This window comes from Saccopteryx leptura, chromosome 7 (assembly GCF_036850995.1).
Source record: "Saccopteryx leptura isolate mSacLep1 chromosome 7, mSacLep1_pri_phased_curated, whole genome shotgun sequence".
Classification (NCBI taxonomy): Eukaryota; Metazoa; Chordata; class Mammalia; order Chiroptera; family Emballonuridae; genus Saccopteryx; species Saccopteryx leptura.
Window position 1 is genome coordinate 44,103,062 of NC_089509.1, and position 21,612 is coordinate 44,124,673.

General features: G+C 40.8%; 1 protein-coding gene across 3 annotated transcripts; it reads left to right on the forward strand.

Moving 5' to 3' along the window:
* Positions 1-200: 200 nt before the first annotated feature.
* Positions 201-21,169, forward strand: DAPL1 (death associated protein like 1). Of its 3 annotated transcripts, XM_066345461.1 has the most exons (6): positions 201-320; positions 9,548-9,635; positions 12,579-12,633; positions 16,693-16,722; positions 17,189-17,256; positions 20,883-20,990. In XM_066345461.1, exons 1-5 carry the CDS (start codon positions 263-265, stop codon positions 17,213-17,215), a joined length of 258 nt encoding a protein of 85 aa, XP_066201558.1. In that variant the 5' UTR covers positions 201-262; the 3' UTR covers positions 17,216-17,256; positions 20,883-20,990. The 3 variants fall into 3 exon arrangements, with proteins under 3 accessions (XP_066201558.1, XP_066201556.1, XP_066201557.1); XM_066345459.1 differs by lacking the exon at positions 17,189-17,256 and having other exon boundaries at positions 20,883-21,169; XM_066345460.1 differs by lacking the exons at positions 16,693-16,722; positions 17,189-17,256 and having other exon boundaries at positions 20,883-21,169.
* The last annotated feature ends 443 nt before the right edge of the window (positions 21,170-21,612 follow it).

Consider the following 21,612-nt stretch of genomic DNA (forward strand, 5'->3'; position numbering starts at 1 on the left):
TCCTTTTGTGAAAGAAATCAGAGTTCCCTTAGCCATCGACCTCCCCTGCCTTCTCAGAAACTTCTTGGAAGTTTTCTTCTAAGAGGAAACTTGCCAAGGAGATACAGGTTCCAGAGAGCTACGTGACAAGCCCTGTTGCTGCTCAGCAATGCCCTTAAGGGGCCCCGCCCCCAGCCTGTATAAAGCCAGGGTGCAGTGGGGCAGCCACAGCTGGCACTCGGCCTCCAGAGCACCGGCACTGGCACTGGCACTGGCACGCGCTATGGCAAATGAAGTGCAAGTCCTGCCCTTCCCGCTGAAAGGGGGGCACCCTCCCGCAGGTAGGCTGCCCACCTGCCCTCTGTCCTGGAGCTAGCAGGGCCTCATTGCTGCTGCTGCTCCTTCCCCTGTGCCTTCGACAGAGGCGCCCCCGCCCCCAGCAGAGATTCGCACCCTCCCATTGTTACTTTACTTTCACACTTGGTGGGTGGTTTCCTCCTATGTCTTTGATCTTTCCAGGCTTGTGTCTAAAACCTCCTGGGGATTTGTCAGGCCCCAGTCGAACTAAATCCTAATTATATATGGGGGTACAGGGATTGGATGCTTGTGGACCGAGACAGGTAAGAAGGTTGGTCCTTTCCTCCCTGGGTGCAGGTTGGGAGTGACGCATCTACACCCGCAAGGTGACTTACTACCACAGAATCCTTCCTCCCTAAGGGTTCCAGCTCTAAGACTCAGTCTCTCCAAGACACCTGCACATCACCTGATTTCATAGCCTGGCGAACCAACCACACCAAGGACAGCAGCCATCATTCTCTCTTGCTCCGCAGGCTTTGGGGCGGGCGGTGTTTATCAGTGATGTAGTTTCCTGTCAACAAACTGCAGAGCACTTTTTAATCAGGACCCAAATACTGGAGAGGGCTAACTGGAAACAAGAGCTATCAAGGTGTTTTGAAAAGCATCCAAGTTCTCTCTCTCTCTCTCTCTCTCTCTCTCTCTCTGTTTTAAATGGGTGCTATTTATATCAACTCTCTGGAATATGGAAATTAGCTTTATTGTACTTAACCATATGTTCATATAGATTGAGTGAGGCATGTAGGCCTATTTTTAGCCAACTTTTTGTTCTTACAACTGCTTGCTTTCTTTTTTCCTTTAAGAGAGATCTCAAAAGCTTGACCACTTTGTTCTTGCCTTTTTCCATTTACAAAATTTATTTATTGGTATCATTATTTGGCACCTCTTAGCCAAGGTTATTTCAGTCATCTTTGCTGCAGAGAATGATGGCAGATATAACCTTCACAAAGCTTGAAAAGCTGACACAGGTACAGTGGTTTTCTAGTGAGTAGACTAGCTGGAAAGAGTCAGATTTTTTACTACTAATTTTGAGTTTCCAGTTCTGGGCTCCATGCCCTGCTCTCCTGTGGCAGATTCCTGGCATTTTATATTTATAATTGGATTTAGCAATATTTACCATTATCTGTATTTAAAGTTAATGGTGCTACCTAATGGTCAGGAACTATACCTGCAAATTATTAGAAGAGGAGCCATGACACAGATAAAGAAAAAAGAAAAAAAGAACAGCATTCTCTTCCTACACTTCTACCCCAATCCTTCATAAAACATTTAAGCTAAAACCTGATTTACTAAATTACATTTATGCATAAAGAATGCAGAGATAAACTTAACCAAATGAATGCTTGAATGAAGCCACCAAGAACTTTCTGTCCCCACCCCTAATGATTGCTAATTACTCTGTGTTCATAGCACACCATGAATTCATCAAGCATGTCACAATGCCTCTGGCATGACGATTAATTATTATGAACTGTGACACTACAGATAAGAGGTCTGGGATAATTAGACTGGAGAGGAAAGCAGACTTCTGCACCCCCACCCACTGAGAGCAAGGGAACAAAGAGGCCTCATCCTTCATCTTGACTTGCTACCTATTTTAAGTCTGAACCAGTTTGCCATGGCACAAAATTTTATTTATGGGACCACAATAATTCGTCAACAGAATTCCATTAAATCTTCACCTGATTTTTTTTAATTTTAATAAGCCATATATAGATTCAAAAGTGGGAAGCAGACATGGGGTGATGGGAAGGATTTGACCTGGCCTTTGGGGTCAGACAGATGGGGGTTTAAACCCGCTTTCATTCCACACCTCTGAGCATCCACTTTCTCATCTCTAAAACAGGGGGTGAAAACTAACATTGATAGTATAAGGTTGTTATGATGATGAAAGGCAATAACTTAACTAAGGTACCGAGCACATTAATGTTAATCCCCCATAAAATGCAGGACTCATAAAACACAGAGCTGTCCAAAGAAATGGTCCTCCCCAATTTCAAGGCATCTGGATGTGTGAGGGCTGCCGCATCAGGCACTACTGCAGTAGGCAGAACAGAAGGAAATGGCAATGGAAAACACACACGTGCCCGCCCCATCATAGTTAAAAATGAAACCCCTCAAAAGCCAGCCAGCTGGAAAGCTTTCCCACCTCCATGGCGAGGGCTTAGTGGCTTTTCTTTCATCTATATTAATATATTGCACCTCTGTTAGCTCTGGTTATAAATTTATGCTGTGAAACAAAACTACATTAAACACGAGCTGGCCAGGGCTCTAGTAAGCTTAGCTTTGGATTTTCTGCTTTTTCGATTTGCCTCACTCTTCACTTTATAAGAACCCCATCACATGAACAGCAAAAGATGGTGAGTAGACGGTGATCGAGGGAGCCAAGGACATACATAATGAACTAGAAAGAGCAGGCGTTCATGAGTTTTTCTCTATATTCCCTGCACTTTTTAATTTGGTTTAAGTCAAACGAATCGGAACCATCAGAGGAACCGCCTCTGAATCTCCAGGGAGAATTAGTTTTCTGACTCAAGAAAGAGAGAACAAAGTTTGGGGAGTATATCCCCAAGTGTGAAACTAACGTAGAAATTGGGGGTAAACCATAGCGGCAGAAGAGCCAGCATCATTAAAAAATAAAATAAAGGCAAAGTCTTAATTCTCTTAACTTCGGCCTGCTCAAGTCCACTTACATGCTTGGTCTGTGAGATTCGAGAGAGAGGTTGTGAGACCACGACCCCAAGCGTCATGGGGACAGGGGCTTGACGATCGCAGGAGCAGCTGCCTGCAGCCAGCACTCTGTGCTCCCGGCACGGCACAGGGCCTTCCAGACATGGCAGCAGCCCTGCAGACTGACGATGTCCCGTCAGCCCTGGTTCACAGAGGAGAAAACAGTCAGCAAGGTTGAGGGATTTACCCAAAGTTACACAACTGAAGGGCAGTGGGTCTGAGATTTGGAAATAAAGTGGACTCCGTGCCAACTGCTCTGAAGCTCTTTCTCCTTGCCCCCAGCCTTCTGCTGATGAGGGTCTTTTAGGTCTTGATTAGCAGCTTAAATTTGTTGAAATATCAAAGGTAATTGCAAAGAAAGTGTCTTGCAAACATCTAACCTTTTACTTCAATTCTTCACATAAACGTCCTAAGTCACAATGCAGAGTCTACACAAACCTTGGTGTAAGCTTACCTTTTCTGAGGCTTTTCTTTCTTTATCTTCACTACCCCCTATGAAAAACTGTGCAAAATGTATGGGAAATCTTAACTGGAAAGTTATTATATAGCAATCTAAATGCAAGGGTCTATTTTTAAAGTTATAAACTACAAAAGCACCCACAGAGTAACAGGGGTCCCCAAACTTTTTACACAGGGCCAGTTCACTGTCCTTCAGACCATTGGAGGGCCGCCACATACAGTACTCCTCTCACTGACCACCAATGGAAGAGGTGCCCCGTCCGGAAGTACGGTGGGGGGAGGGCGGATAAATGGCCTCAGGGGACCACATGTGACCGCTGGCCATAGTTTGGGGACACCTGGATAGTAGATCCTACTAAGAGATAGGAAAACAAAAGTTTCATTTTTTCCACATGAATTTCAATTTTCTAATGAAACTATCCAAAAGACTCTCTCTCTTTTACGTTTTATCTCTAGTTCATTTTGCTTATTGAAAGGACCAAAAGTCTACCTTGTGTACTGTACTTGTATTTAAAGTCCTGTTAAAATGTTAAGTCAGTTCATATTTCACTTTACCCAAATCTAGGTCATCCTGCTACAATGATTCAAAAGGCGATATAGTCCCAAACATGGAATTATGTAAATGATCACAAATTTAAATGAACTAATTTAGTTACAGTGAGACTCTATAGAGATCCCATGAGTCAGATCTATTTGGTGTAAGCAAAATGGGCAAGAAGCTACTTGTATCGTGTTATAAGTGTTTATTTACAACGGTTTATCTAGATCCCAGGAGACCAGTATAAGTAGTGTTCCCAGAGAAGTGTGAAGATGACCCTCCCACCCACAAACCAGTTCCATCTGGTTCAGTCACCTCAAGGTAGTGAGAGCTTTCATCTACCTGTATCTCAGTGTATCCGTGATAGTATGGGGATATTATCTTCTGCTTCTTTCTACTGCACATGGATGGCCAATCGAGATTACCTACCAGGACAGGTTTGATACAAGAACTGTGCTCTGGAGGTCCAAAGTTTGTTTCCCTTATGCTTCCTAAGTGGACCCCATCTCTCATTCCTAAATCACTCACTTTCAGCCCAGAGACTCCTGGATAGAAGTAGAAATTTTCTAGGAGGATTTTTAATTTTCCTCCAGTATCTCTATTTTATTGTTCATAAGAATGGAGGACTCCCATGTTTGCATTTGTTAACATTTCTTTTGGTATTTGTTTCTCTGTTAAGTGTCCTTTCTTCTTTCCAAAGGGAGAGAAGTGATAGGTTTTCTTTTGTAGGTAGATGGGGAAAGTTAGAATCATTGTAAGGGCTTCATAATAAAGATTATCTAGTTAAAATTCTAACAAATTCACCAAAATCCTCCTAAAGTATTCATGGCAGGTAGACTTCTTTTGTTTAACACACTAGGGGCAAAAAAGCGTACTCATGTACTAGGCCATCTACTTCACTTGAATAACATATACTGCTTCATTCTTTCATCTTCATTCTCTCCTCTGGAAAAACATAAAATACCTAGCAGTAATAATAACTACAAATTATTGAGTACCTACCATGTGCCAGATGCTTATGTCACCTCTATTCTCTAGAACAACCTGAACAATCAGTAGTATTCCCTTTTAAAGAATGCAGAAACTGAGCCTCAGAGGGGTGTAAGTATCTTGCTCAAGGTCACAGAGGTCAGGAGGGGTATTGTCTATTTATCAAGAACAATTTGCTTCCATTGTTGGCAATAAAATTAGTCCAGATGAGAGAAAATGTACAGAAACAATAGTATCAGGGAAAACAAAAGTTGCACTAAAAAGAAAATCATTACAATATACCCTATTTTAAAAATACTTGTCCTGAGGGGAATATGGGGAGGGGTGCATTCAGGGAGAAACTAGAATGTATGTAAACACAATAAATTAAATAAATAATACTTGTCCTGAGTTCAGTGAAAAATACTGTCAGGAGGGTATTGAAGGCACAAGCTCTAGAGTTCCTACTTGATTCCTCTCAATCAACAGGACAATGGTGCCGTGAACCCCACCACTCCTCACACCAGGGCACACACTTCTCCAACAGCCTTCCTAAAAAAGCCATCATTGGTTTATTTCACGTCTGTGTTCCAAGGCTGTTCAGAAGTTATGTCCACATAATTTCATTTCTGTTGCTGATAACTTTGTTGCCTTTTTCATATGTATGTATGTGTGTGTATAGATGAATTTAAAGAAATCATGTAGGAGAATAGCATTTTCCCCCTAGTCTGCATCTAATATTACAATTCTAGTTAGAGGCTTTTAAAATCAATGAAAAAAAGAAAAACAAGTTGGTAATTCAAAATGACCAAGTGGAGTTTATTTCACGACTACAAGAATGATTTCATAGTAAAGCATAATATAATTAATCACAATAAGTAGAAAAATCATATGATATCTGTTTATGCTATGCTAAAAAGGTATTTGATAAAATTCCATAAGTGCTTGTTTTGGGGGGTTTTTTTTGGACAGAGACACAGAGAGAGAGTCAAAGAGGAATAGAGACAGACAAAAAGGAAAGGAGAGAGATGAGAAGCATCAATTCTTCCTTGCAGCACTTTAGTTGTTCATTGATTGATTTCTCATATGTGCCTTGACCGTGGGGCTACAACAGACTGAGTAACTCCTTGCTCAAGCCAGTGACCTTGGGCTCAAGCTGGTGAGCCTTGCTCAAACCAGATGAAACCGCACTCAAGATGGTGACCTCAGGATTTCGAACCTGGTTCCTCCGCATCCCAGTTTGACACTCCACTGCACCACCACCTGGTCAAGCTGTTTGTTATTTTTTAAGTGAATGAAACAGTGCTAGAGGATATTTCTTTAACATGATAAAACAATATATTTATGAAAATAGACATACTTATTATATCTGTAGCTTCCTAAGTACACATTATGCTTTGTAGGAAAACACTAAAAGCAATCTTTTAAAAATGTGTGACAAAGATGTCCAGTATCACCACCATTGAACATTTTTTGGAGAAAATAATATAATTCTTTACATGTTAATACTTTTTGTTAACCTGGAAAACCTAAGAATATTTTAAAACTATTATAAGCAATGAAATAGTTTAATAAGGTTTAGATATAAAATCAATAATAGTAATATAAGGACAACAATCTGTTAAAGTTATAATGGAAGACTAGACTCATAATAGCAACAGCAACAACTTAAAGATAAAATGCTTAGGGAATAAATCTGCTAATAAATGTGTGAGATTTATGTGAACAAGTTACTGAGGGACTCAAAAGAAGATACAAACACTAGAAAAGCATACCATGTTCTTGAACAGAGAGCTACCATGAATATAAAGATACAATGTTGCGTATAAAAAATATTTACAAATTTAAAACAAGATCTTTAAAAATACTAACAAGATTTTTATAAAAAATTAACAAACTGATTCTAAAGTTCATATGGTAAAATAAATAAGCATAGCTAGTAAAATTCTGGAAGGAAATATAACAAAGGAGGACTAACTCTGTTAGACATTAAAATATATTATAATACCACAAGCATTTGCAGGCGTCCCCAAACTATGGCCCGCGGGCCACAATGCGGCCCCCTGAGGCCATTTATCCAGCCCCCACTGCACTTCTGGAAGGGGCACCTCTTTCATTGGTGGTCAGTGAGAGGACCACTGTATTTGGCAGCCCTCCAATGGTCTGAGGGACAGTGAACTGGCCCCCTGTGTAAAAAGTTTGGAGACCCCTGATTTAAAGAATTGTAATGGCATATGAAAGGACAGAGAGATGAATGGAACAGAAGTCCAGAAATAGCTATATGTATATGCCATGTATATATGCATATGTATACTTATGAAATCCACCTATATACACATATATACATATATATAAGAACTTAGTATATGATAAAGATGGCATTTCAAATTAATAGATAAAAGATAGATTTTTTAATATTATTAGGATAATATAAAAAAAGAATCTATCATGCCTCCACATGAGGGACATAGATTCTAGAAGGGTCAAGGATTTAAATATATGATCAAAGATTGGTTGTGCAAAATGAAACCCTAAGAGTTTAGAAGAAAATATGGAATAATGTTTATGAAACGTCAGAGTTGGGAATTCCTTTCTGATACAAAATCCATTAAAGATGGACATAAACAGCAAATTTCTGAGGGCAAAACAACAAAAACAATAACTGGTAGAATATTTTGTATTTGCGACATATCTCATAGATATGCAGCTCCTATAAATCAATAAAAAATAGGAAAAAGAATTTGAACAGCTCTTAAAAAGTAAATATAAGTGGCTTCTAAAACACAGAAAAAAACTCAACCTTTAATAAAATGTTAAGAAATGCAAACAAAACAATGAGATACCATTTTTTTTAAAAAACTTATTGATTGACAAAACCAAATGTTTTCTAAGTCATGGTTGCAAGGGACGTGGGGGCGACAATTGCTGCCATAGTTGCTGGTGAGACTGTAAACTGGTGCAAGCTCTGTGAAGGCCGATTTGGCAAGATTTAACAACATTCCAAATGCACATACTCGAGAACTAACAAGATCACTTGTAGGAATTTATCCCACGGATATACTTGCACCTGTGCAAAATTATATATGTGTGTATGTGTGTGTGTATGTGAAAGAATATTCTTCGCAGCATTGTTTGTAATAGCAATGGATTAGAAACATCTGAAATGTCTTAACATTTGGGAATTGGTTAAGTAAACACAGACTGTTCATATCATGAAAATTTAAAGACGTTAAAAGAAAGACACATTTCTACACATGTATTGAAACAGAACTTATTCCAAAACATATGATTGAATGAAAAATATAAACAAACAAGATGCAGAACAATGTGTATCTTATGCTCCTATTTAAAAAATACTATGTAGGTAGACATACAGAATATCTGTGGATGAATACATAAGAAACTTGTGACATTAGCAGTATCGAGGGAGATGAGCCAAGAGGCTGGGAAATAATAGTAGGAAGGAGACTGTAGACCTTTGCATGCTTTTCGAATTGTGTGCTTTATGCATGTATTAAAATCAAAACAACATATTAAATAATAATTTTAAAAGAACAATGACTAAGTCAATTCACACAGGCATGGAAAAACAGAATTGGTGTTCTTTATTTTCCACTTTGTTAGGGCTAGTTTTAGAAAACTGTCCATTTGACATTCTCATAAAAAGAATTAACAGATTCAAACAAATCAATGTTCATTTAGCTTTTGCTCATTTGAGCTTGTCAGATTGTAGATGTGCAAATTTCCTGGGAACAGAAAGAAGTATTTGCTTTGACTTGCGATCTGAAATGGGTTGTTCCTTTTCAAGAAGTTGATTTCGTCTGACATTGTTAAACACTTGGATTGCTGTTAGGTCATCTGTAGCCTAATTAACACTAATTGATCTCCTGAATGGCAGGATTATTAATGCAGTTTAATTACTCATTACAAAATCTGAGCTTGGCGAAGGTTCGGGGGCTGAGAATAAAGGTGGGGATCAGAAGCATCTCTGTTGAATTAAATGCCTGTTATCACCACTGCCCTGACTTTTGGCTCCTTCTCAGAATCTGCCTTTTGAAAGCTTTGGTTGAAATAGCAAAATGCAAGCCTTGCACAAACTTTAATCTTGTGGGAAAACAGGAGGGTCACTTTGTAATTGTCTGTTGCTATCATGAAGAATGTAATTGGTTTGATAACAAGAAAAAATGTTTTTCGGTGAAGTGCCTAAGGGAGTAGCTGTTATTCACCTCCCCACATGGAAGATGTGGCTGCTGCCTCTTTGACCTCAGTGCCCCCTCTCCGAACATAAACAAGCAGGCCTCAGCGCTTCTTCCCCTCCCCACCCTATCTGCAGGAAACATTGTTTTTTTCTTTTATGTCGTTTTAGGGTAACTTTTTCATTGTGTTGTTTTAGATAAAAGTTTAGATCTTTAAAAAATAGATTCTAGAATTCTTTTCAAATCTAAATCCACACCTTGAATAACAAAGCATGCCTTCTCTTGATGTTCTAACCATAACTTCACGCTTATTTGTTTACAGTAAAAGCTGGAGGAATGCGAATTTCCAAAAAACAAGAAATTAGCATCTTGGAGAGACACACCAAAAAAACAGGATTAGAGAAAACAAGGTAGGGACTGCTTAAGTTCTTCTCCTGCGTCACCTCGAAGAGTTCTGAGTGACTCTTCTTCCAGAAGTCATAGGCTCCCCAAATTTTAGGATAAGCGGAGGCCCACTAGGCTTTTTTTCGAGGTTCAGGGGCTGAGAATAAAGGTGGGGATCCAGAGGGTCAGAAGCATCTCTGTTGAATTAAATGCCTGTTACCGCCACTGCCCTGACTTTTGACTCATTCTCAGAATCTGGCTTTTGAAAGCTTTGGTTGAAATAACAAAATGCAAGCCTCTAAGCAGGGTTAGAGGCAGCCACCAAAGTGGGGTGGGGTGGGGGTCAAGATGAGGGGTGACGTAGACTGGAGTGCAAGGCGGCTGCCTTCTGGAGGACTGCAGCTTCCTGGGCCTGCATCGCTCACCCCGCCCGCTCTCCCGCTCTCTGAGCGCAGCCCAGCTGTCTTGTACTTAAATGACACAATCTTAAATGCATTCAAATCGGACCCCTGTCCCTTTATCCTACTCTCACATTAGCCTTTAAAATACTGTCCAGAGGCGACCCTATTTTCATAGCATGCTTTTTGCTGAAGCAAATCTCCTGAATTAAAAATAAATGTTTTTGTTGTTTTAAATTCATCACTCAACTATTTAGAAACTACTAATGATTACTGTATTTGGCATAGCCAGAAGGCTTACAGACACCGAGGCTAGTTTCTCCCTGCTCTTTCTACCTTCACCTTGACACCCTGCACTGTTCACAAAGCTAAGCAGAAAGCTGTGAGCTGGATCAGACATGCACATGGCCCAAGCATTCTGTGCCTTAGTTAAGGAAAATGAGTGCGTTCAAAAAGAAAGAAACATGCAGAACTGGCTCCTCCAAGTAGTGTAATGAGGGCTGCTTCAGAGGCTATTTCAGGAGGGTTTCCATAGATGAGTTGGTGAGTATTTGAAAAGGAGTGGATTAGAGAATGCTCAACGTACCTCTTTAGGAGTTAAAATGGCAGAAGTTTCAGAAGAATTCACAGGGAAATAGATTATGGACTTTCTCTGTTTCTTTCGTGTAACATTTTTAGATCACTTTTTTCTTTCTGGTTTCTGTGAAGGAAATCGTTTGAGGACCGTTTCTACATTAAAATAAATATTCATTAGCCCCACTAGCAGTAAGTTTTTGTTACTCCTGAATCCAGAAAATAATCATCACACAAGGAGAACAAAGCTGTGAGTCCTCAAGGGTAGGGGGTCATACGTTATTCCTCACGTGACTCAGCATCTAGGACCACTCCTAGAACAGAGACTCAGTAAATGAGAGCAGACTGCTGTTGAATTCTGGGCTGCTTAATTTTGAAAGAGTCTTCTGTTACTAAAACCTGACTTAAGCATAAGCTCTGTTCCTTGTGACACTTAACATGCCTGGGCCACGGGCTCAAGATCGACAGTCATAGCTTGGAAATGACCCGTTTGGCAGCCTGTGGGCCGGTCATATTTCTCTGCACTTCAGAAAAAGGATACTATTAGTTCCAACATCAGCTGAAGTGTGCCAAAAGAGGAATTGCCTAGGAGTAATGGAGTAGTGATTGGAACGCTCTTAAAAAACAAATCCTCAGTTGTTTTTTTTTAATAGTGGTTAAAAGATGGGAATTACACTGCTATAGAACTTAATCAGGAAGGAATAGCTCTTTCTATATCTTGCTCCCTATTTACTGGAGATAGAAGTAACCGGGACCTAACGCTTATACGATTTGGGTGCCATTTTATTTTTTTATTTTTTATTTTATTTTTTTGTATTTTTCTGAAGCTGGAAACGGGGAGAGACAGTCAGACAGACTTTCACATGCGCCTGACCGGGATCCACCCGGCACGCCCACCAGGGGGTGATGCTCTGCCCCTCCGGGGCCTCGCTCTGCCGCGACCAGAGCCACTCTAGCGCCTGGGGCAGAGGCCAAGGAGCCATCCCCAGCGCCCGGGCCATCTTTGCTCCAATGGAGCCTTGGCTGCGGGAGGGGAAGAGAGAGACAGAGAGGAAGGAGGGGGAGGGGGTTGGAGAAGCAAATGGGCGCTTCTCCTATGTGCCCTGGCCGGGAATCAAACCCGGGTCCCCCGCACGCCAGGCCGATGCTCTACCGCTGAGCCAACTGGCCAGGGCCTGGGTGCCATTTTAAAGGAAAACAATTTTAAAATTACCACTATGAAATGGCGAGGACCCTCCCAGGGCCTTGGAAGGAGCCCCTGCAGTGTGAGGTGGTAGAGCAGAAGCCTCCTTAGCTCTATGAATTCCCTCCCTGCTTTACATCTGCTCTGTGAGTATGCGCACGGATGGGAGTGCCTCATCTTCGCAGACAGACAACTCTCCTTACATTTTCTTGGAGAATAGCTTTTGGAAAATACACCCTGAAAAATAAGTTTCTGGGCATCATCGATCTATGTCCGTTTCCTAATAACTTGTACCAACCAACACAAACCATCCAGGAAAAGAAAATATGCCAAGTGCAGAGTTTCCTTTAAGAAATTGAACTGCAGACTCAGCCCTGATTGAAACTCTCTGACAAAATAATTTGGCCTCAGAAAAGAAGCCAGGTGCAATAGAGTACATGCTGTATGATTCATGTGATGAAGTTCAAAAACTGTCAAAAATAATCAATGGGACTCTAAGTTAGAGTAGCGGTTATCCTCAGGGGCAGCTGGGTACACTAGTGTTTTAAGTTTGTGAATATTCACTGATAATGTGGGCACGTTTCTGCATACATACTGTACTTCAGTGAAGAGTTGAAAAGCAGTAGTCATAATCAGCTGGCCCACAAAGCTCGTGGAGGCACGTGGGCCCCCGGAAGCAGGACTTGTTGTCTTTTAGATGTAGCCAGGCAGAGTGAAACCTTAAAAGCAAAGCAGACTGCCCCCTGCATAATCATTTCACCTCTGCAGTGGGGAAGTTTTCAGGTCCTATGTGAAGTTTCTTTTCATCTTTGCAGTGCCATTGTAAATGCTGCCAAGATTCAGGACGCCCTGAACGACACGCTGGAGAAGGTGAGCTGTGGGTGGGCCGCACCGCGGGATGCTCCCCGGCAGTATGTACCCAGCCAGCAGGCTGCAAGGCTGAGCGAGCTGATGACCACTAGCTTTTTCCAGCTCAGCAGTTTGATGTCCTGTGAATAGTCTGCTCTCAGTCTGAGGAACACAAAGAGGTCTTGGTTAAAAAAGCTGTTTCAGTATGGTGATTAGCAGAGGGAAGGGGGTTGGGGGCACCGATTGGGGGAGGTAGAGGAGTATATAGGGCCATAAATGGTGATGAAAGGAGACTTGACTTGGTGTGGTGAACACACAAATACCGTGTACGAATGATGTAGTATAGAATTGTACACCTGGAACCTATATAATTTTATTAACCAAGGTCACCCCAATGAAGTCAATAAAAAAAGAAAAAAAAAGCTGTTTCTTCCAAATTCCTAGTGCCATTTAATAAATCATCTCAAACATAAGATAGAAAGAAAGTAAAGCAAGAATCATGACACCAACTTGGCAGAACTTTATTTTGCCATCTCAAACGTTTCTCAGAAACACTGGCACGTCTCTACAGAAAGGCAGCCAGTGTGTTGGGAATTCAGCAATTTGACCTTCTTCTCGGCACTGCATTCTCCTGAGGCAGTCAGGATTCGGTCGGAGGCCAGTGTGGGCGGGGGAGGCTGCACGGTTTCGGGCTGGAGGAGAGCTGGCCACTGACTGCCTTTATCCAGCAAAGGCTCTTTATAAAAGTGGTTGACCGTTGCTATTTTTATATCTATATCTTAAATTTCTTCCAAGTAGCTCCAGAAACTAAGAAAATTCTTAGCAGAGAGAGACAGTGTTTGGTTTTGTATTCAAAAGTTTGTTTTTCAGTTACATAGGTGAGCTGAGTGAGGGTCCTTATTTTATTGCTAGGGGGCAGACACGTTGCATTTAAGGCCATGAAGAACCACTCTTTCAGCTGCTGCCACATTTACTGAAAGGACAGGAGTGGGCTTCCTTTATAGAAGAAAGACTTGCTGTTACTGCCAAAATTAGAGATCTGAAAAAGCTTAGAGCAGAAGCTGTGTGGCCAGCCCTCTGCACCCCCACCTGGCACTGACTCTTCCACTCACTATCCATGTGACCTTGAGCAAGTCACTCGTCCTGTGTCTCGGGTTTCTTGTTTGTAAAATGGAAGTAAGAGGGAGAACACGGTTTGCAGTTTCGTTGTGTGGAATAATTGAGTTCATACACAGTAAGCTCTTAGAATAGTGCAAGGCACAGAGAAGCCTGCTTGCTTGCTCTCCGTCCTGCTCAGTAGCATCAGTTCTGTGGCAGTGAAATAAAAAGGCATGTCTGAAGTTCTTGAGGATTACAGAGCAGATAGCGCAAGACAAGATCTTGATTATAGACTGTAGCTACAGAGCCTTGAGGGGGGGCTTGGTTCTCCCCAACAGATAGATTTGAGGTGAGATAATAAGTGACTCTGCCTTGCTGGCTTGACCAGAAGGGTGGGGAAGGATGGTGCCCTGCTGGCAACACCAGCTGCCCGCTCCTGCATCTCAGGCTTTCTTGCTCCTGCCCACTGAACGCCTCTTCCTCAAGGGCAAGAGAATGCCATCATTGTAAGTGAAACTGGATGGCACATTCCTTTAGAATATGTGTTAACCCAAAATAAAATGTTTAAGGAGAGTGGTCAATAAAGGTTTACAGTGCTATACATTAGATATGGTGCAAGAGTTTATATTTTTTTATAGACCTATGTGCGTATGTCTGTGACACAGAGGGGTTCTTTCCTTTCAAGTTAAAAATATAAATTCTTTATTTCAAAGATAAAAAGAAGATTCAAATAACAAAAACAATAAGTTGTATTTGAAAAAATAAGACAACATTGAGACAGTGTACTGTTGGAAGTATTTCTCATAGCAGCTATATGTTTAAAAAAGAACAACTTTGACACTTAGAGCTCAGTGTCTACTGAAGAGGGAATGTGGCCGAGACTACATAGATGACTGGCTAAAACAGGTCGTGGGCATCAGACATCAGATGTCTGGGTCTTCTACTGACTCAGTCACTCATTAGCTGTGTGTCCTTGGGCAGATGTTTTCCTTTTTCTGTGCCTCTGTTTCCTCATCTGTCAATGGGAAAGTGATTTATAGTATCTGTGTGTGTCAAAGCGATATGGTGAGAGTAAGAGGAAGTTATGTAACACGTGTAACATCAGCACGGAGTCAGATGCGGTTAGCCCTCAGTACTGTTCCCGGCAGATAGCCTACAGGGCATCATTTGGAATCCTGGGCACAGAATTAAAGGCCAAAAAATTAAGTCCCAAGATTACCATAGTGATTATCTTGACTATGGAAATCAGTGGGATCCACATATTTCCTTACAGCTAAGAAAAATCCTCCCTGAATCCTTGATCCAACCTGATGTGTAATAGGATTTCATAATAAAAGTCAGCCTAGGGTAACAAGACCAGTGCCTTTGAACAAATAGACCTACTGAGATCAGTGGTTTTTAGGAGCTGAAGGTGAGGGGCGGGTTGAGCACAAACAGACAAGAGGGAATTGGGGGGGGGGATGGAACAGTTCTATATTTTGAGTGTGGTGGTGGTCACAGACTGTAAGTACTTGTAAAAACCCATAGAACTGTACACTGAAAAGGGTATATTTTACTGTAGATAAATTAAATCTTAATTAAAAAAAATAAATATGTATAAACTTTAAGCCTCATACCAAAAAGTTAAAAGATGTAAAAATATAGAAATACAGATATTTATACTGCTGATAAATTTTCACCTGTATTATAATTATTCCCTCCATAAAATATATTGTCACATAGACTTCACAATGTACAATTGACCAGAAGAAAAACAGTCGCAGAAAGAAGGGTCATATCCTCTGAGTTTATTAACATTCATTCATGCCCTCAGCTAGAATTCTGTCTGAATCTCATACCACCTTAAGAATTTAGAATCCAAGACGGTGAAAGTGCAGCCCAATCCATAGATCTCAACAACCATCAATCATGGCAGGAAGTTTCTATCCCTGTGCTATTATCTCGGGATACTTTACTTTAAAGCCGACCTAGGGTTTAAGATTTGGGAGATTTAAAAACAATCCCCCAAATGTTGGAACTGTACAAATCTAAGCAGGAAGCAACCTAAAATTTCCTCTCTTACTGTTTCTACCACCCCTCCCTGCACACAGACCTCCGTCCCCACTACCTTTGCCCTTCCCTCCCCACCTCTCCAGCCAGCCCTTCCCACCTCTCCTATCCCTAAATTATAAGAGAATTCATGTTACCTAGTGACAGATCACATGACATGGCATTCCTGACAGAAAGGGACTTATGTAACCCTGAAAACTCTCTACGCTAAAAATCTGGGAGACCTGGTCTTAGACCACATTCCACCTGCTACTTAGAGATTGTTTAACCTTTTAGAAGTCACGTAGCTCCTCTGAGATTTATGCTTGCTCATTTACTTACACATTTTTTTTAAGACAGGGATTGAGAAAGAATGATACTGCCAAGGATATTAATTCTCTGGATGGTTGTAGAAGTTAAATTTGGCAATAGTTGTGAAGCTCCTCCAACATAAAAGTATCCAGTGAAAACATTAGGAACAGGATTGGGTTTTAGTGTGGAGGGAAGTGGAAGGTGGAAGCCTAGTTAAAGCTGGGGCCCCTTTTCGAGTTGCCAGATGCGTCACCAGTGCCAAAGTGAGTGCAATGGATGTGAAATGGGATCCTGGGAGAGAGCCAACCATCAAAGGCATCTGCAGATCTAAAAAGGTTTCTCTTGTTCTGTAGATTAACATCACCGTAGGAGTAGCCTTGAATTTCATTGACTCAAGCTGAATGTTTTGTTTTAAGCACTTTACTTAACGGGGTGTGGAAATCTAAGTGCCAACATTGGAGTTGGAAGTTAACACCCTGGAAAGATGAATGGAAGCATTGCCAGGATGCAACACTACCTAACTTCAGGCTCTAAAACAAAACCCGCCGCTGCTTTTCCTGCATCTAGAATTTCTTTCACAGCTCCAACCGTAAAGACTTTTAACATACTTCTTTTGCTTTTTCTCTGAAACCAAACTTATAGACTCTGAGGTCACAGCTACCCAAGATGAAGGTAAATTCTCATTGTGGGGATTTCTATTGATCTGCTTTTCAAGTTCAATATGTTGGCCCTTATGTGATGGAGCCCCAGCAGGACAGAATCCTTACACATAAGCTGGCCTTGAATTCTTCCTCTTGTGGAGTTACCTTAGATTCTCTTACCCTAATGAAGCACACAAGAAACACCTTTTATGCTACAAGCCTATTTTTTTTACAAAGATGAAGGATAAAAATTGAAAGCCTCCCCAAAGTTAAGATGCTAGACTAAAAGCACAGCTGGTTGTAGGTTGTACTCTGCGAAGCTGTTTCTACTTCTTTCTAGTTCAGACTTGGAAATAAAACCTTCCTACCTACACTGATATAGAATCTACAACACAGAATTAGGACATTTAGGGGTTGACTGTTTATTTATAGTTTCAATTCTAATGCAAGACTCTTTCTTGACCCTGTACCCAAAACCCCCCTTCTACATTAGACAGTTCCTGCTTGAGGGGGTGGATATCTGAGAGAGAGAACCTTGTATGATATATACCAGGGTGCGGCAAAAGTAAGTTCACAGTTATTTGTGTGGAAAATAATGCAATAATTAATAAATGATAATAGAAGAATAAACTCTGTTTTACCTACTCACAACTGTAAACCTGCTTTTACTGTAAGCCCCATCCTGTACAAGAGGTTCTACATAACCCTGTTACTGCCCCCCCCAAACTGTACATTTGTAATTTAATAATTACAGTCAGTTTCTCTAAGGTTATTATCTTTGCTAGAATTAATTTCCACTTCTTCTTAATCCCACTGATTTTTTCCCCCTGAACTTTTCCAACCCAGTTACAGACGGTGAGTAGGCCCCAGAGGCGGTCTCCCACTCATTCTGATCTGTGGCATTCCCCTCCTGGAAGCAGCTGAACGGAGCTTTTAGAACCTCAGTTAAATGCCTTAGTTAAAATGTAAGCCCAACCCTTATGTATCACTGGTGAGAATGTAAAATGGTGCAGTCACTGTGGAAAAGGGCGGTTGTTAGAGGCTGGGGAAAGAAGGAATGGGGACGTACTGTTCAAGGGGTGCACACTTTCAGTTTGGTATAATAAAAATGTCTGGGCCCTGGCCAGTGGGTCAGTGGATAGAGCGTCAGCCTGGGGTATGGATGTCTTGGGTTCTATTCTCAGTCAGGGCACACAAGAGAAGTGACCAGCCTGACCAGGCAGTGGTGCAGCGAATAGAGCATTGGGTTGGGATGCAGAAGACCGAGGTTCAAAACTCCGAGGTTGCTGGCTGGAACACAGGCTCACCTGACTTGAGCATGGGGTTGCTGGCTTGAGCATGGGATCATAAACATGAGCCCATGGTTGCTGGCTTGATCCCAAAGACCACTGGCTTGAAGCCCAAGGTCACTTGCTTGAGCAAGGGGTCACTCGCTCTGCTATAGCCCCTGGTCAAGGCACATATGAAAAAGCAATCAATGAACAACTAAGATGCCACAATGAAGAATTGATGCTTCTCATCTCTCTCCCTTCCTGTCTTTCTGTCCCTATCTGTCCCTCTCTCTGTCTCTCTCTTTGTCTCTGTCACAAAAATAATTAAATTTATTAATTTTAAAAAAAGCAACCATCTGCTTCTCTCCCCTTCTCTCCCTCTCCTTCTTCTCTCCCACTTCTCCTCCCCTGGCCAGTGGCTCAATTGGTTCAATTGTTGGCCCCAGGTGCTAAGGCTAGCTCCCTTGATTTGAGCATTGGCCCCAGATGAGGTTGCTGGGTGGATCCCAGTCAGGGCGCATGTGGGAGTCTGTCTCACTATCTCCCCTCCTCTCACTTGGAAAAGAAAAATAAAAAATTTCTGGAGATGGATGGTAGTGACAGTTGCATGTCAATGTAAATATATTTAATGCTACTAAACGATACACTTAAAAATGGTTGAGGTGGTGAATTTTATGTTAGGTGTATTTTTAGCAGTTTTTTTTTTGTTTGTTTCTTTTTTTTTTAATTTATTCATTTTTAGAGAGGAGAGAGAGGGAGAGAGAGAGACAGAGAGGGAGAGAGAGGAGAGAGAGACAATGAGAGAGAAGGGTGGAGGAGCTGGAAGCATCAACTCCCATATATGCCTTGACCAGGCAAGCCCAGGGTTTCGAACCAGCGACCTCAACATTTCCAGGTCGACACTTTATCCAGACACTTTATCCACTGCACCACCACAGGTCAGGCTAGCACAGTTTTTTTAAGTGATCAAAATCTGTAGGCCCTAAACTGTGGAAATAACCCTGGGGATGAATTAGTGTGTCACATTAAGCAATAAGTGTGTTCCAACACACTGTTCTTTCCCCTTGCTTTCCCACTCCGCCCATCACCGTTCTCACGCCTTAAGAACAACAACCAACGCTGTGGCTTTCTCTCTTCAGTCTCAACTTGTCATCTCGCTCTACCTCACCTTGGCTAATTGCCCAGATTTCTGTTATATCATAATTACTTGTTCATTTCCTTTCTCAAACCCTCCCCCTTTACCTTACAATGACTTAAAGTAACTTACCAAATTGTTCTTCCTACCTATAATCTCTTGAATATTATTTAGACCTAACCTGAAATAATCTGTTTTAGTGAATACTAAAGACACCCAGTCTGGAAGAAAACTACGGAAGTCCATGACCTCTTAAGTCTCCTTCTGGCTCTAATGTTAAAAGAAAAACAAAGCAGAACGCTCTGACCTCACCACACTATAAAATGCGTGTCATGGGGCCTAATGATAACTGATCTGATCCCCCCCCCGAAAAAAAACCCACACACTTTTCAGATGTTTTTAAGATTTTTCTTCCTTTTTGCTAGAATGCCAGCATAGACCATCCTTGGGTTTAATTATTTTATAACTCATACCTGCTCATTGTAAAATAAAATTTAAGAAAAATACTGATAGGCAAAATAAAGAAAAGGATTAGGAATTGCTCATAATTCTATCCCTCAGAGATAATCATTGTTAACACTTCAGTTTATTTTCTTCCAGTGTGTTTAATTTTTTAAGACGACGAAAAAAGGACTTTCTAGCGTCATTTTCACATGAAAGTGGATGCTGTGTGCCCAGAGCTCAGGGACATTTGAGAAGAGCTATAAGGCACATATGTTTTCTCTGGCTTAGAAGAACCCAAACAAACCATAAACAACGTAATGCTTGTGGTCATGAACAGTTTATCTCCCCTTCTATTTAATTTGAGTGTCAAGGCAAGGGCATGTAAATTCAATAGCGATTATCCTTGCTTGCTAAAGAAGGTATCTTTAAAAAAAAAGAAAAAAGTGTACTTAGATACCATTATGCTTGTATCGATGGGCTTGAAAACCAAGAACTAGAATGGACCAAAAAGGTTACTGAGTCCAAATTCTCCTCCTAGAAATATTATGTCTGAAGTGCTTGCAGCATTGGGCATCCTTTAATTTTAAGCCATCCTTAATGTAAATTCCATAAGGTCTTTTGGTTCCATATGAAATTTCTCTTATTGTCAAATAGTCTCAATCTGTGTCCATTTAACTCTATTCCTCATTCGTGTCTTCTGTGGAGTGGACTAATGGTACCTGAAGCTAGGGAGTCATTCCTCAGCCTTCTCTTCACCAGGCTGTTTGGATTGAACCATGTGTAACGGCCAATATTACACCATCCTTTTACATATTAATATAGCAATTTTATATATTTCAACCTAATAAATAACCCTAACTCTTTCTAATTCCTTTCAGAGGTTCTTTGTTTCTGACCTTTTGACAATTCAGGGGTTCTTCTTCCTCAGGACTTCCTGAAATGTTTTCATAGCCTTCATAGAATTAGTGATCCATATACACATACTGGTGCTAAAATAACCACTAATATTAGAAGACTGATGCAGAGAAAATGAACCATTTCTACCTTGAAAAATGTCACTTCAAAACATAGATATAAATGCATATATACCTTGTATATATATTATTTTAATATAATATATTTTATAATTTTATAAATTAGGGACAAACAAATGATGGAAAACCCAGGTTAACACACCATGGGCCCAGAGCTTGAAGTGATATGAAAAAAAAGATATTATAAAAGAAGTGAACAAAATTGTGAAATGTTCCTGGCCAACTGTACTGCTTTCTACTACCTTAATGCTTCATAGTCAAAAAGATCCAAAATGCTTATTTTTTTTTCTTTCCTCCTCACATTTAGCTCAGCCATAAATTTCCAGCAATAGTGCACATGGCACATCAGAAGCCCAGACCTGCTCTGGAGAAGGTCACTCCAATGAAAAGGAGCTACATTATTCAACAGCCTCGAAAATGTTAAGCGGGGACGTAAAACACAGCCATCTTGCCAAACCACCTTGAACATCTGACAGCTTAGCAAAAAGGACCAAAACTTTCCTTAGGTTTAGTGTACTTGCTTGGTAAATAAAATAGCTTTTGTATCTCATTTTTGGACTTTAGATAATAAAGCATCTGAAATTGTAAACCCAATGCATTTCTTGGGCCTCGTTTTGGTACAGGGCAAGATCTCACCGATATTTACATAAGTAATTCTGTTGAATAAGTGAAGAATACAGAATACTTGACTCTTCCGCTCTACCTCGTTGGACAAGCTCTCTTACTTACCCTTGAAGCTGAACCTGAATTGTTCCACCCACAGTGAGTTTTTGAAGGCCAAGTTTGGAGACGAGTACACTGAGCTTTGCAAAAACCAATACAAACATGAGGAGTTATTCTGCTCAGTGCATTTGTCTTGACATTCTTAAATTTTCATTTGAGTTGAAATGCGTTTTCCAGTTTCACACATAAATATATAGTTTGTTTTAAGGTTAAGCGAGAAAAAATGAAAAAAAAAAAAAGATTTATTACAAATATATTCTCTCCTGCAAAGCAATCAAGGATGGGAGGTTGAACTACAGTTTCAGTAGCGTTTT